Consider the following 16,401-nt stretch of genomic DNA (forward strand, 5'->3'; position numbering starts at 1 on the left):
CCCTCATGGCATATGAATGAATAAAAATTCATCTAAAATTAAGATAAGAATACCGAGTACACCACAAACTGCCTAAATAATCAATTCTAGGCAGCTTGTGTAGAACATCAGAAGCAGTTGCCTGCTTGAGATAATATCAAGTGAGATAAAAATCCTTTTCCCACTTCAGGAATCAGCTGTCCCCTTGGGAAATGTGCTATTACTTAAAAAAACCCCTCTTCCAAACACTCGAAGCTGCTAGGGCACGCTTGGACCGTGATGCTCTCTTAATGAACAAGTCTAGCAGATAACCAGCTTTGTGCAACTAGTGCATAAACGAATGGTCTGCAGAGAAATATCAGACTAAAAAAAGGGAAATACGTTCCACGTGTTGGTAATCCGTTCCATTCTCTCCAGCCTCACCCACACTGCATTTACCTTAATGTTCTTTCAGTGAGCTGAGTAACAGTCAGACTGCCAGTGTTTATGGCCAGAGTGATTTACCTACAACTTAAACATAACCAGTACAGATTTATTTATTTTAATACGTTTATATCGTCTATAATTAAAAAGTAAATAGAAATTCTTTTCTTGTTTTCAGAATTGTTTCCATTTTTCAGTGGAAAATGAATTCAAAGCAAAACATCAAGAAAGGCAGAAGCAAATGACTGATATCGAGCTGCCTTTCAGTGCTTGTCTTCCCTCTCTCCATCCCACTGTACCAATATCTTATTTCTACACCGCTGATTCTCAAAGCCAAACTATTAAAAATAGTAATGGACAACTTTACTCAGTTTTCACTTCTAATCAGTTGAGATATGGGTGAAATAATTGCTTTAACATCGTAATATTTTAATGTTCGGTTACTTCTGTGCTCTTTAACTGTATTAGAGATGACTGAATGCCAAAATCTTAAACAGCTTTAAGCAGTAAAAATAGTTTCATTGGTTTACAACTGTTTTAAGCTATGATCATTACAAAAAAGTAACACTTCTTGGTACGTCAGGCAGCCACCACACCACGGCAAGCGCTCCATGAAGACAAACGAGCACCCGGATTCCTAGCACCAGAGCCTCAGTGGTTCTCTCCAGAAAACTAGTCTCCGAGTGAAAGCAAGCAAGCCACACGTTTAGCCTTGCTGGGTTAAGCTGCTCGGCAATAAACACTCCACACTGAAAACAAAGAGCTGGTGGCTTGGTGTTTTTCCAGCTGCCACACTACCCACTCTCCTGTGCAGGAGAAGCTGGTCCAGAGCACGGGGGCCAGAGGGGATGCGGAGCCAGCATGTGAAAAAAGGTGACACGGGGCCTTCATGTTTGACAAGGAACTATTGGAGAGAGTCCTGTGGAGGGCTACAAAGATGATGAGGGCACGGGAACGTCTATGATGAGGAAAAGCTGAGAGCCCTGGGTCTGTCCAGCCAGGAGAAGAGCAGGCTGAGACGGGATCCCATCAATGCGGACCAATACCTAAGGGGCGGGTGTCAAGAGGATGGGGCCAGACTCTTCTCATTTGTGCCCAGTGATAGGACAAGGGACGATGGGCACAACCTGGAACACAGGAAGTTCCATCTGACCACAGGGAAAATATGCTTTGTTTTGAGGGTGGCAGAGCCCTGGGACAGGCTGCCAGAGAGGCTGTGGAATCTCCTTCTCCAGAGAGGTTCAAACCCTGCTCAGACATGATCCTGTGCAACCTGCTCTGGGTGAACCTGCAGCAGCAGTGGGGCTGGAGTAGATCTCCAGAGATCCCTTCCAACCCACAATATTCTGTGATTCTCTGACAAGAGGGACGTAGGTGAGGCAACAGAGATGGCACTGGGAGGCACCTAGGCCAGCCAGTCCTCAAGGCTGCTCATCCTACAGGATGTTTTGCAAAACTGTTCTCATGCAGCCTCTTACTGTCTTGTAGGTTTCTGATGAAGAGAATCACATGTACCTTTGCTGCTTCTCCATATGTATACTGTCACTAATAGTTACCTCAAAAGGTTTTTTAGAAGTTCAGTTCGAATGAAAGCAGACCTCTTAATTTCCAAGGGCCAAGGATGATAATCACTGGCAACAGCGAGTGTACGAGCAGGCTCATTCTTTTAACTTCCAAGGCGGCTACAATTTATACAAAGAGACTGCTAACCAAATTCAGCATCTACAATTTATGACATGCTACTCGTTAAGGTGTCACACAAGGAATTCAGTATGAGAAAAGTATTTGTGGAAATACAAAGAACTGCTAGCATTTTCCACTAGAGACCACATCCTCCAATTTAAATTGGCATTTTTAAACTAACCAAGAGGCTAACCACTTACTGAGATAATGGCTTTCACTAAATTGAAGGAGAAAAACACCACCTCATAATTCACCGCATGGTATAGTCGCTAACTTGAAATACAAATCAGAAATTAAGGGGTAAATCAGCTTAGATGAAAGCAAAATGCAAGTGACACAGTGACCTTATGTAAGGGCAGAATGTTGTCATCTCAGTCTTTATATACAGCACATAAATTCCAACTCAGTTAAAAGGAAAAGAATGTGCAGAACATGCAGCAAATCAACAGAAGCATTTTGACGCAGGAGCAGTTCATTAGGCCATTCCTACTCAGGACAGCCCCCTGCACCAGGACGTGCTGCTGCACAGCACACCCCTTTGCTGTGGGGTCACTGCAGCTGCTAGGTACCTACCCAGCCAGAGGGCAGCAACCTCTGCAGCTCCACTAACTGCAGTGAGAGAGGGGAAAGCTGCAGGTCTGACTGGTGTCAGAGTCACTTCCCCTCTCCCAAGTCCCAAACTGAGAGGAATTTAAACCAGCAAAATATTTTACCTTAGATGGCAGAGATGATGGCACTTGACAAGATACGGACACTGCTGTCAAACCCCCTGACAAGGGCACGTTAGTACACACACAAGCACGGGGATCACACAACCAGCAGACTGCGGGCACTGCTGTTCCGGGACTTTAGTAAGCCCAGACCATTTGGATTTCTCGAGAAGGCACTGCAAAATGTAATGAGAAATCTTTCTGCCTCACTGAACTTATATCTTCCTGCCTTACTGGAAGGTACTTTCTGACCCTCTCATCAGTGAAGCCCGTTCTGGGTATCTGCCTAAGACTGATTCTGCAAATGTTGACAGTGACAGACGCGATTACCTCTGTGTCTTCAGCTGCTGCTTCCAGCCTACCCTGGATGTAGCAGCAGCCTATATATGAGCAAGAGAGAACAGGATCTTGAGTACAGCCTCCTAATTCACAAACCTCCCCCCCAAACCCCTAACCAAAAAGAGACAAGAGGGTTATTTCATTTTGGTTTGTCACTGGCATTTTATAAGGGAGCATCTTGGAATTTTTCAACATGTTTTACAATTTACACAGACTGGTGAATTAGAAAGCACCTGAAAAATAAAATAAACAAATTGTACTGCCAGCACAGCGCTTAAAGGAACAGACAAGAGTAATTTGTGGCCAAAAGAAAGAGAGGAATAGGAAGTCTTGACCTTGCTTTCTTATCTCGCAGACAAGTGATTTATCGTACACAAGAATGTCAACCTAATTATGAAAGGGACACTGATTAGAACAGGGAAGATCTTTAAAAATCACATAAAGTAATTAAACTTTTTAAAAAGAAGTTAGTACAGTGCACAGGGTTAAAAATCTCTCTCTCCGCAGGACAGACTGCTGCAACAGTCACCTCCCAACATGAAAAGAGTAGACACCCTCCCTGTAAGTGCGATTATTGGTTTGGAGGAAACAGAAGTCATCCTGGAACAGGTATTACGGACCAGAGAGATTCCTAGTTCTTATTAATAATTAGTATTCAATTGTTTGGAAACCTCTTCTTTAAAGATGGGCTTCAGTCCTTGGCCTTTGCTGAACCAGCAACATTCCAGCACACTAGATACAATCCAATATAAACAGCATTTTTATGGAGTAATCTTTTGCAGGTTATAGATCAGATAACCAGTTATTTAGAAATAAAAATTTACCCAGGCCTTTGAAAATGACTATAAACAAGCTAATTTCACTGGTAGCATTTAGTTCTGCTTCCCTTTACCACTCCATAGCAGAGACAAAAAGCAGCAACCAGTTGCAAAGCATCTGTGTCTAGCTAGCATAAAGAAATTGAGGGAGAACATTCTCTCAGCAGCATCAGCAGGCTGCATCTTTCCCGAGTAGGGATCCATTCCTTATGCACTTACTCTTGATTTGGCAACTGAATAGCAATCCTATTACATCAAATACTCTTGTTCTTACACTTTTCCTAAAGTTCAAACAGTCCCTCATGTCAGAGGGAAAAGCAGCTACCAGTGGATCTGCTCTCCCAGGTCTTTGGCACTGAAGAAGATACAAAAGGCTAAATGAGCTCGAACTGCAGCCCTGCCGCTGGGGTGCTATCCATTGCCTTTGACTTATTTGGTATCCATAGCACAACTAGAGCTAAAGTGACAAGTGACGGTAAAAATCCACGCCAGGTCAAATTCTAGCAGAGACGCCTAGCCATGGCAGCTCTTCCCCACGGAATACTGGAACAGATACTGCTTTTTTACTAGGAAAAGCAACAAACGGAAAGGGATTTAATTTGGGAATAAATCATAATTTCACTCTCTTTATTGGCTTCCATCTTGACTCTTCTAACAAAACTCTCCCACGTGTTAACTGCACGCAAATGCCGTATTGCTTGGGGCTGTACAGCCTTTTCAGAGATTTTTGGCAAGGAAAAGGCAAGAATTCCTTTCAATGTCGAGCACAAAGGAGTTATTTATTGCTTGTTAATGTCCACAGAAACAGTATATATAAATACTTGCATTTCCTATTTAATTTCACTGAAAAAATTCCTGGTGCTTAAAGCTAAAAAAAATTCCTTTTGATGTAGTAAAAATCCTTATCTGAATTTGCTGGGGAATTCAGCAGAAATACTGAAGATGCAGTTTTAAAGCTAGAGGGCTGCAGTTCTGCCATCACAGCTCATTCCCAGCTCTTCACATCATCTGCCTGCTCCTGGCACTCGCAGTCATGCAGCAGCAACGGTCAGTTATCTCAGGAAGCTGGTAATGAAGATTAACCTGGAAAACGATCTGTTCTAACCAAACCAGCTCCCTGAACTGGCTTGATCCCACGGTTATCAAACAGTGGCTCCAGGGCAGGAACACAGCAGAGGAGACATGGGTTGGCTGCCCCTGCAGCGAAGGCATGCTATAACTTGCTTCAACTCTTCTTGGACCACATGCTCCAAAGCCCAACAGTCTCAGCACTAGCACTTGTACCTGTGGAGCAAGACCTCACCAGTGACCAGACCAGAGGCCCTGGCTCCACCGAGGTAGTCTGCACTCACTTGTAGAGCTTGTGGCTGGCGTTGCCAGTGGAACAGATACAAACAAAGCAAAAACATTTCTGTGGCAGAAAGCAGAAGTTTCCCACCTCTCCGTGACGTGACTGCAGAAGGGTTCTTTACCACCTTTTGATAAAGAATGAAATGAGGGCAAACACCTTCCCCGTGGAATTTAAACTAGTCAGTGTCACCAGCGTGAACTGAGCACCAACAGGCACTGCTTACTGAGCCTATTTTCACTTTATCTGATACCGTTCCTGACAGCAGACTCTCCTGTGAGCGCTACACTAAACTACTATATTTCACATGCTATGGTACCGCATCCTCCCCGTCTCAGAAATGTACTCCCCCACAACGCCACAGAAGTCTCTTCTATTACTCACACTTCTTGTACACAAATACGTTATCTAACCAAGGTGAAGCTAGCAGTGTCAAGGCTAGTCCACAAAGATTAGTCTCCCGCGGCTGTCTCTACAGTCAGCTCCCAGATGATGACGACCTGCTGGCACTACTGTGTCCAGTTCAACGTCCCCAGTACAGGTGCTGTGCACTCCCCTTTACCATCTCAGGGCTAATGTTTGATCCTTGACCAATACACGTTTGGGAGCTAAAATACCAGAAGCTTCCACCTCCTTCCCCACCAAGAAAAGTCCAAACACAAACCACCCCCCACCCCCAAAATCGAGTAAAGAGTTTCTATCGGTTCAGCTTCCCGAGGATCAGAGAAATGTAAATTTAATAAAGACAGAGGTGAGAACAGAGACTGGAAGGGAAACCTTTTGGCAGCAACTATAACCTCAAATCATACTTCTGGAATCAAAGCTAAGACGACTATGAAAAAAGAATCCATTGGGATTCGGGCTTTATTTGTTCTGGAGTTCATGCAGTCTCGTTTCCAAACATAACATGCAGTTTAAGTAAAAGCAAATCATCTCAGTGTAAGATGTTTACACTTGGAGGATAGGTAGAGCAATCAATCACAAAACGAACAGTGCCAGAAGACTCAGATTTTTAACAAGGTCTCTAAACAGTGTCTTCAAAAACAGAACAATAAATACTTCATGCAGTCATTCTGGAAAACGTACACACTTTCTTTTGGCTCAGTGCACGCATTGCAACAGCAATTCATTGATGTTTCCCAAAAGTCACACCATTAGAAAAATGTTAGTACACAAACCCATCAAAACGACCCGTAATAACAATTTGCTTTAAGTACCACTGACAACACAGAAGGAAGAGACAGATGGATTCAGGGACTGGCATCGTGACAAGAAGAAATGCTGTTTCTTGTGAAAGTCTGAGATCAAACAGGCTAAATATTTTGGAACACAAAGCAAAAGAAATCAAAAGGTGTCAGCTCCAAGAGTTACCAGGTTTAAAAGCTTGCACTCCTCTGAAATGCAGGGTAGATCATCACAGCAGTCGGAAAGTTACTGGGCTTTTCCCTAGAATACCTGCTCAAAGTTCCTCCAGGACCTCTCCAGCTACAGCACATCTCAAAAGCACGCTACGCTCTATAGACAAAGTCTTCCATTCCTTGTGAAACGTGCAGCTTCCGTCTCACGCTTTAATTATATTTTCTAAAGATAACTCTCTGAGGGCTGTTATGGCTGGAACCTTGTAATCAGCTTCCTGCCAGAAGCTAGCAAGTTATACCCCCCTGTCCCCAGGCCAGTGAGTGATCTGAGCTCAAAGGTGAATTCAAGCTCCAGGGTCACTAGGTTTTATAGTGAAGTCACGCACAGCCTAATGAATTCATGAGAACGTGGTGTGCAGTGATCAGTATTTTTAACTCTACACATCATTTAATATTATGTAAGATGGTGGCCTTTGAAGAAAGCACGTACAAAGGTAAGTGAAAAATAAGCAGCTACTAGAGATTCACAATGAATTTCAAATCATGTGATTTTGTATGAAAAAACAGTTTCACCTGCAGAGCCATGATAGCTGTGATTTAACAGCACTGCAATTACATGTCCACAGATAATGAAGCCTCATGCTCCCCTGTGGCTCTCTGATCTTCTCCGCACCTGTACCTTCTACATCCACAGACCTCTCTTCTCCCACCCCACCATTGATTTTGTCCAGATTATCTGCAGATTTCCTTTAAAAAAAGTTTACAGTGACACCTGGCAAAGCTAAACACACAACAAGTGTGATAACATTGGTGAGACAAAGTTCTGCTTAACTGAAGATCTGCTCCAAAGGCCTGCTTACACCCAGGAGCACTCCTGTTCCTTAACTCACGTTTGCTCTGCAGAGCACAGATCTGCATTTCAGCCTGAACGTCACTTCCTAGTCTGCTGTGGCTTGTATCTGAAGTTACTGTGGTGGCATACAAGGTCAGCTGGCACACGTGCATAATTTAACAGCAGTTAAACTGTTACGCGTAACTAACAACTATTATGTTAGAAACCTGTTGGAATTAGTTAAGCTCACCTCTTTATCCATACTCTCTAAATCCTCTTTACATAGGGTGTACAGGGGCATTGTCTCAGACATACTTGGCTGGCGCTTCCGCTTGGATGGACCAGGTTGTTCTTCATTTTCACTTGCTGGTAGGTCATCCTCTTCGAACATCTGCTGCTGATGTGGCTGAACAACTCTGAAAAATTTCAGGGGTCCCACATAAGAAAGATTTACGTGATTTACAGCTTGTCTAGAAATAAAATCCTATAAACATTTTATGACTGCTGAATATCTACAACCTTGCTGCTTAACAGGGGTCTGGGCCGATCAACAGAAGAAAGATCAAGTCTCCCAATGATTGCTTTTATTTTCAGTCTGACAGCTTAAGTCCTTATTCTGCCCGTGACAAAGTACTCACTCTCCTGACTTCACCTCGTTCTTGTAAGTAACCGTCAAACCTTTTTGGAAGCCAAGGGCCTCAGGAGCTGCAGGTGCACTGCCCTTAAAATACTTCAAGGTTTGTGCTCAAGTAGAGTTCGTCTGTCACTTGACACTTTTATCATTCAGGAAACAATTCTTACATTCCAATACGTTTTTCTGAGCTGTGTGACACTTGTATTCCTGAGTCTCCAAGTATCCTATTTCTCAACTGACAGAAAAGAGGTCTGCAAGTAGAAAACTCATTCTGCAGCTCCAATCTTCAGACACTTCCCAGATGCTAAGCCTGGATGAGATGCAAAACAGACCACATTTCTTTTTGGCCAGTGTATTCAAATGTGGTAGCATTGTCTCTTAGTCTGTATTTTATCACCTTGTTAGTTACTGTATTTACTCAGAACATGCAGATACAAAAGTGAATGTCTAAGTGTTCATTAAAACAGATAAAATAATCACAACTTCATGGGAATTACTTTATAATAGTAATAAAAAGATAGACTACCTCTAGAACAACAGCAGGAGACTTCTATCCTTCTTGGGTAACTTCTTTCTGTATTACTTAACTACTAAAGACTTACAGAAGTTAAAACCGCTACACGATACAGTTTACCTACAAATACTGGGCTGTCACACTAACCTCCTGGAACACGTTAGAGCAGCTCGGCACCACCCAGAACCCTATTCTAAGACGCCAGGTCATGGTCACAAATTATGTTAGCCATAAGATGGTGTGTGTGTGTGCCATGACGACAACAAGCAAGCATAAAAGTGACTGTATTTGAAATCACAAGCTGTTTTCAAGTCACAACTACCAGGTGAGACACCATCAAGCTGTTTTTGAGGGTGGTAGCAGCAACTAAGAAAGGGTACAGCATGGTCTCTGCTGACAAGAGTTTCAGCACAGGACAGCTGCTCCTCACGAGGCTGAGATTTTCAAGAAACAGCTTTAGATGAGCATGTGCACCCAGAAAAGCCACTATTAAGTTATGGAAATCCATTCATAGGTAAAGTTCTACAAAATCAGTTCTTCTCTCATGAACTTGACGGCATTAAGAAAGTTATCCAAATATCAAGATTATTTCCCCCCCCATACAGCAGTACTTGTATGACATCAGAAAGACACAGGAAGCTGTTGACGAAGCTCATTCTGAAGGCTCATATTTCCTAGATAGACATCTGTCTCCTCTGAGATCCAATGGGTGGGTGCAGCAGATGTGAATTCAGCAGTGCAAGAGAGCCCAGCCACTGCAGTGCTACCCTGGGCTGAGCTACCTGCTGCAGAAGACCCCCATCCACCCAGCGCTCCCAGCACCACACCAGAAACGTGCCCCTTCAACCTGTCATTTCTGAGCACTGGAATTTCCTGTGAAGCCAAAGCAACAATCTCGGTGTCGTGGAAATGAACTAACCAAACTGTTTTTCTGTTAAGAGTTTTTCACCACACCTTAACAGTTTTCTGTTTTACAAGACCACACAGGGTTTTTTGCTGTTACACTGCTCTTGAACAATTTTTATGTGTAAAGGAGGAAAAAAAAAAAAAATACAGCAGTCCACTATATTTTTCTAAAAGGATGTTTTAAAATGTGATTTCCACACCTTTTTAATAGGTACCCTAGCCAGGGTGGTGATGCCATTTACATTCTTAATAACCAGGGAGTGACAAAGCAAAAGGAATAAACATCTTACACAACTGTTTTAAAAACATGACAAGCTTGACCATGCCAAGAATTAACACAAGTTTTACGTAGCAGCCAGCCAAGCAGATTTTTTTCAGACTGGAAATCAATCTAGTATTTAAGAGCACATCCTCATACTGACGACAATGAGAACCCCTCCTTTTGCAGGATAAAATGTGAGATTGTTCTTGATCATGCTATTATACACAAATATTAACTGTATAATAACTGTATTAATAGCTTCTAAAGGCTTCTGTTGGATTTTTTCCCCCAGTATTTTCCAACTGCTACTAGATAAGAAACACTGGGACTTCTCATCAGATCATTCCAAAAAGCAATATAAACCAAAGACAACTTTATGGTTTGTAAGAAACTTTTATTAATCACATTTTTCAGGCTTTACATTTTCAGCTGCTTGTTACGCCAACTGAAACTTAAAGACATACAAATGCAGGAATCTACATTTATTTCTGTTCATATGAGGTTCATGAGTACTTTTTCAGAAATCACACCACGTTCAACCCTGCACAGGTTGGTTGGTCTTACACTCACATGGACATGTGTGTGCGGGGTGTGTTCGACATCTGGGTAAGTAACAAGCATCGCAATGCTTTCGGCAATACAGCAGCAAGGGAAGAGCTAAAATAGCATTCTCATAACGAAAACATCGAAACCATGAATGGCATGTACATATTTTTGATGTGCTACTTTATTTTTGCTGTAGTAACAAGACTGATATTAGATAGGGAAAATTGCAACAATGAGCATGTAAATTAAGACAACAATTTTAAGTGAAATTAATCTGATCTAATCTTAAAGAATTGCTTCAGCCACCAACATCTGCTTGACACGCCTTTTCAAACTGAACGCGTGGTGCGTCTTGGCATTAAACCCAGCACGCCACTTTTAACATCTCACATGTAAATGATAGCATATATTCCAAGCCTAACCTCCCACACTATTAGTGTATTATTAGCATTCACTGGAATTTAACTTCATAATATTGGTTTTTATTTATTCTAGTCCAAGATGCCATTAGTATTTGGATTTCTTTGGACAATGCCACATTGCATGTCTCATGACCTGTTAAAACTAGTGTTTACCGAGAAGTTTGTAGAATGCTGTTTCCGTATGAAAAAGCAATTTGTTGAGGCATCCAGGGTGTCAAAGCTCTGACACGCCGGTTATTTTTAAAGATAAATCCTTCCTGTTCTCAGACAAAGAGCTCCACTGAGCAGCACTGCACTCCTTTCCCTTCTAGTACAGATGCAAACTCTCTGCCACCCTTCCGCTCGGGCTGTGGCAGCCAGGACAAAGAGCAGGTGTTGAGTCTCACAGAGCAGTGATAAGATCTTTGCCTGTCACATGAAATACTGACCAAACTGAGGGAGCTGTCTGTAACTCACTGTAAATTGCATGTAGATATTCACACTAATCACACCCTATTTATTTTAAATCATGTTTCAAGTTGAATCCCAGAAAGAAACTAGAAATGTTGAACCCAAGATTAAAAAAAGTGAGAACTGAACAGTCCTTATGAAGTGCTACTGAGGTAACCGTTCGGTACCCAGCCCAGGCTGTACTCTAAGCACAACATCCTCACACGAAGAGACCATGGAGTACCATGGGTGGCTAACATCCCCCCAGAGGTTTCCTCGCACAGCAGTGCAGTTGTGCAGCCCACTGTCTGAAATTCAGAATCAGATGATGTTTTTAAAAGCTATCAAAGAAGATTACTGGAGGCTTTGATCACATCTACCCACAGCAGGAGCAGCTGTAAGTGTTAACAGCTTTATCCAGCTCTGCTTAAATTCAGTAGCTTAGTTACAAACACTCATCTTTCCACAGGAGGTGAACACACGAGCACAGAGAGTCTGTTAGGACAGAAAATACATTGCCCTCTACCAAGGAATGGCTGCACTAAGGCAATTATCACATGCATTTTTAAATTGGATGTGAGGCTATTTAAAAGCTGTTGTTGATGAAGGCATGAAGACAAAGCTAGGTGACGATATAGTACTTCTGTCACAGCTCCTGCACCGTCAAAACACAGCCAAGCTGTTGCTATTCAGCTTCGTTACTTCCTTCTAGCCTTTGTGCTCTGCCCGTGCTGTACCTCCCAGCCGTTACAAGTTCTTAGAGTGGTATCTGATCACAGCATGCCTCCCTCCCAGACTCTACCAAGACACTCGTCACCATCTTAACTGAGGACAGCAGAAAGGCTCTGAGGAATACAGACACGACCCAATTAAGACATCAGTGTTTACAGGTCACTCATTTTACCACATCAACCAAATCAACAGGAAATGATGAAAATACAGACTATTTATACACCTTTTGCTAATCTCTTTTCTTACAGCTGCTGACAGGGTGAGGTGGCAGCACTGAGTACTTGGATTCACTTTCTTAGCTGAAGTGTATTTCTTTTCTTTTCCGTAAGATGTCCAAATGAAGCAGTATCTCTGGCATCGAAACAAACGAGGCTTTAGGTGTGGACAAAACTCTTCAGTTGTTGACAAAGGTAGAACGAATACCAAAACCTATTATTTTTAAAGCACCGATCGGTGCCTTAACATCAATAGACACCATTGTATTGACACATCTGACGTATTGAGCATCATGACAATTCTACACACATAACCTTCCCAGCTCTGTTTTCTAGAGAAAATCCATTCCAAAATGACTAACAGAACCAAGAGCTTTTCAGCTCCTCTCTAGATATGTGCTGTGTCTTGATTATTTAAAGTTTCTCCTGTTCATTTAACATGTCATAGTAAAATACAGACTTTAAAGACACAGTTATAAAGGAACTGAAAACAAGATGTCATCACAGAAAAGACTCAAAAAACCTGTGTTCACAGAAGCAAGGAAGCTGAAATAAGAAAAAGCCTATAAAAAGATGACAGCTGAAAAACCCCATAGGTTGATAGAATTTAGCAACAGGAAGATAGAGTGGAAACATAAGCTACACTAACATACAAAACCTTTACAAGTGATAAACTGCAAAAGTAGCAGGCAAAGGAGAAGAAAGGCAGAAAACTGTGTCCATTTATAATTACGCTTTGTGTCTTTGTAGTTGTTTGGGAAACTGAATTGAACTGCTATACTCTGCTCACATTGTAAAATGTGATCAAAATTCCTCTGTACAAAGAGAAAAGCTTTGCCTTCAGCTGGCTACTTCTTTATCACTGGAGTCCACAAGCCTTGCCGAACTCCTTGGCATTCCAGAAAGTTAGATCTTTTATGCAGATGCTTAGGCATGGATTTTACATATTTTATGCATCCTTAACAGACAGGTGGTGTCATCACAGCTAAACCAAATCTACACACTTTGACAAAGTCCAGATGCCAGCCTTGGTACTTGAAACAGCAGGCTGCCGCCACCTCCTGCTGCTTTAGTGTCTTCATCGGGTGATCTAACGATTACTAACTAGCACTCAGTCACACGGCCTTGTTTAAGATTATTCAGGTAGCTATGTTCCTCTTCTATCACTTCTGATATTCTTCAGGACAAGACACAAAGCTCGTGTCCCATATGAAGGAATTAGGCAAAGAGAAGAATTTTATAAACAAAAGCCAAATGCTCTCAGAAATGTTTTACAGACAAACCCCAATCCAGTATTCCAAGACTCATTTAAAACATTAGAGAACATTTCATGCTTTGCTAGAGATGAGTTATTCTAACACTGAGAGTGCACAAAGAACAAACTGCATTTATATGTTTCGAGGTTTCTAGCTGCACTTAAGTAAGGCGCAAAAAACATCTGCAGTTCCAGAATGTGACTTTGCTTCAGCTAACCAGTCACTGCCACTCGTTTCCCTGGCTTTGCAGAAAGCAAACAAAGCAAACAAACCAAAGATGATAATGTGATCAAATGCCAAGGTAACAAGAGTTAAATTTACTACAGCATCTGAACATACAGCTGAAGTGACTCTTAGCTATGCTTTAGGTACCTGAAAGACGAGTGTTCGCCGTGAACTGGTAAGGTGATGGGAGGAGCTGGAGACTGGATGTACATCGACTGGCTGGGGGTCTGAGCACCTTTCCTGATCAGCTTTCCAGTGTTAGGATCATAAAGTCGAACTTCAGGACCAGGCTGAGACTTTGGATGGATGGGTGTTGGGTGAAACAGAGCTGTCTGAAACATGCTGTGTGTGTCAGGAAACATGGCAGGGCTGTTCTCTCTGTGGATGAAGTTCAGAAAAAGACTGCTTTAGAAATTTACCCGAGCTATCTAACCAGCATGCAACACACAGAATTCCTTCTTCCTCAAGGAGAGAGGAAGTGCAGCAGTGCAAGAATAGTTTGGTCGATTTCTGAAGAAACATTTCTTCTCTGCCACCCCATTAATGCCTCACTGAATTTAAAACAGAAAAACGCAAAGGCACAAATAATGTCATATTTACACTATTAAAATATTACTAAAGGTGCCTTAAAATTGTCTTAGTACATGCAGTCACTGAACTTGCTTCCAGGTAGTAACAACTGTACAACTAGAGTAGCACGATAATCTGCATGTATGCACAAGGAGAAAAGCATGCTATCGTATCAGATCTTAGTATTTGCTCTCTGAACTGGCTCTGGGAGAAAATAACCACACAGTATTAATTTGCAAGTCATCCAAACTCATTAGCTAAAATACCAAGCCACGTATGATCACCCTGCTGCATTCCGTAACGTAATTTTAGAAGTGTCAGCAGAAACATTCAGAGATCAGTCTGCTGGAATCACCACTATGTGATTATACTATCCAATTACAATGAAGTGCCACAAAAATAAGGAGCAAATTAAATAGTTAAGAAAAAATCATCACAAACCAGCATGTTAGGCACCATGAAACCAAAGCTACAGAGAAAACAGTTAAACTATATTGTAACAAACATTAAAAGTGCCACAAAACCAGAGGTTTTACCATATGCTTTCATGGACATTTCTGAAGTGGCCTTGTAGCATCAATGCTCAAGGTCAACCAATTCCAAGTTTGTTCTCTCTTTTTTTGCTATTCTTAAGCTTTTGCTATTTTTTAAAGCTCATTTTATAGGCAAATATCTTCTCAGAGTTCACCCCCTCCCCACCCTAGTTCTTTGGGGACCAGAAGTGCTTTGTTTGGACCAGTAATCACTATTTCAAATAGCTTCACTAAGGAGAAAATCTCTTCCAAAGAAGTTGCGCGTGTTGGGTTAATAAAGTGAAAATATCTGCAGTAAGACAGATGTCTCACAGACTGAGGTGTGTGGGAAGGGTGAGGAAAAGACTGAAGGTTGGTATACGGTATGTGAAACACAGAAGTAGGAAAAATTATCATGTTTTGATAAAACGGAAGAGTAAACTAAGAAAGGTAGAAAGACTAATATTCATCTGGTCATCAGAAAGGATGATTACAAGTCACTGACTGAGAAATTGGCAGTCTCAGGCCCGAGACAAATTAAAACATCCCAAACAAATATTTCAAAGTTTGATTAAACCCCACCCCTCAATAGCTTTTTTAAAAACACAGTATTCTAGTCAAGCCATTAGTAGGCTACATCTCTAAGTTTTAGTGATTGTAGGTCTCTAACCTCAGTGACCTCACACACAGACCTTCCTACTTTTTGGTGTCTTTGGAGTGTATGGGGACTTGCACACGCACCTTCTGCCCTCAAAAGGCTAGTGTCCTGAGCAGAACGCACATCTCTAGCCTACTCAGTCAATCACACCAGTGTCCATTTCATACAGGAATCCCAATAAGCTACAGCCCTTCCTGTCTAAACACAGATGGGAAGGTCCTCCGTGAGGCTGTAAGACGCTGTTAGTGTGAGCCCATCCAGACAGGGAGCAAGACAAAGGGCAGAGCTGGCCCTACCGCGTGTTGGCAGCAGTTATTTTAGCCACCACGCTTCCCTAGAGGGGGCTGTTCTTAATAGCCCTCTGAATTCCTCTGTGTTAATAATGGTTTTGGCTGTCTCGTCTATTTGCTGTCATCAGTGCACTGATTATTTTTAACCCTTTCCATTTCAACACTTTTTATCATCCCAAACTCTTCTTTCACTATCTCCTTTCTTCCAGTTTTTGCTTCTATCTTCATGTCTTCCAACCCCTCTTAGAATTTTCTGCCTTTTTCCCCACTGTTTCTCCCTTCTTCCTCATACTAAGTTTCAGAAAACAATGACACACTTTACCAATTTTTCGTGTTGTGGGAGTGTGTACATTTTTTTTGTCATTTGGCACGATGGATGATCCTGTGCTTGGCAGCATTCCCTGTGGTAGTTTGTGGATGAACTGACAAGGTCAACTGCTCCAGCTGAAAATGGCTAACAGTGGCAACTGCTGAAGAAACTGCTGGTACCACAGATTTCTCCTGATTCTGCAAGCTTCAACCCCTTAACAGTCTTCAGTTTAAGCAGCATAGAAATGGACAAAAAAGGAGGGTTCTTTCATAAAATCTGTAAGCACTGCACACTCATTCTGAATTTATCAGAAATTGATTTTATAGTCACATTAATAAGTTAGCATCGTTGTATGAATAACCTGTTTTCACAGCCCCTACTCCCCCAGGCTCCCACTTACCTGTGTGTTTTGATGTAGTCATCCTTCAAG

At 42.0% G+C, this 16,401-nt stretch overlaps 1 protein-coding gene across 1 annotated transcript in view; it reads right to left on the minus strand.

The window, feature by feature from the left end:
• Nucleotides 1–16,401, minus strand: part of CTDP1 (CTD (carboxy-terminal domain, RNA polymerase II, polypeptide A) phosphatase, subunit 1) — a 79,174-nt gene that overhangs the window by 42,787 nt on the left and 19,986 nt on the right. The window contains exons 9-11 of the mRNA XM_010140188.1: nt 16,372–16,401; nt 13,779–14,009; nt 7,741–7,906 (exon numbers count right to left, since the gene is read on the minus strand). Of these exons, the coding sequence (XP_010138490.1) occupies nt 7,741–7,906; nt 13,779–14,009; nt 16,372–16,401 (427 nt within the window). The remainder of the gene's footprint in view (nt 1–7,740; nt 7,907–13,778; nt 14,010–16,371) is intronic.

Source organism: Buceros rhinoceros, unplaced genomic scaffold, assembly GCF_000710305.1.
Source record: "Buceros rhinoceros silvestris isolate BGI_N320 unplaced genomic scaffold, ASM71030v1 scaffold11337, whole genome shotgun sequence".
Lineage (NCBI taxonomy): Eukaryota > Metazoa > Chordata > Aves > Bucerotiformes > Bucerotidae > Buceros > Buceros rhinoceros.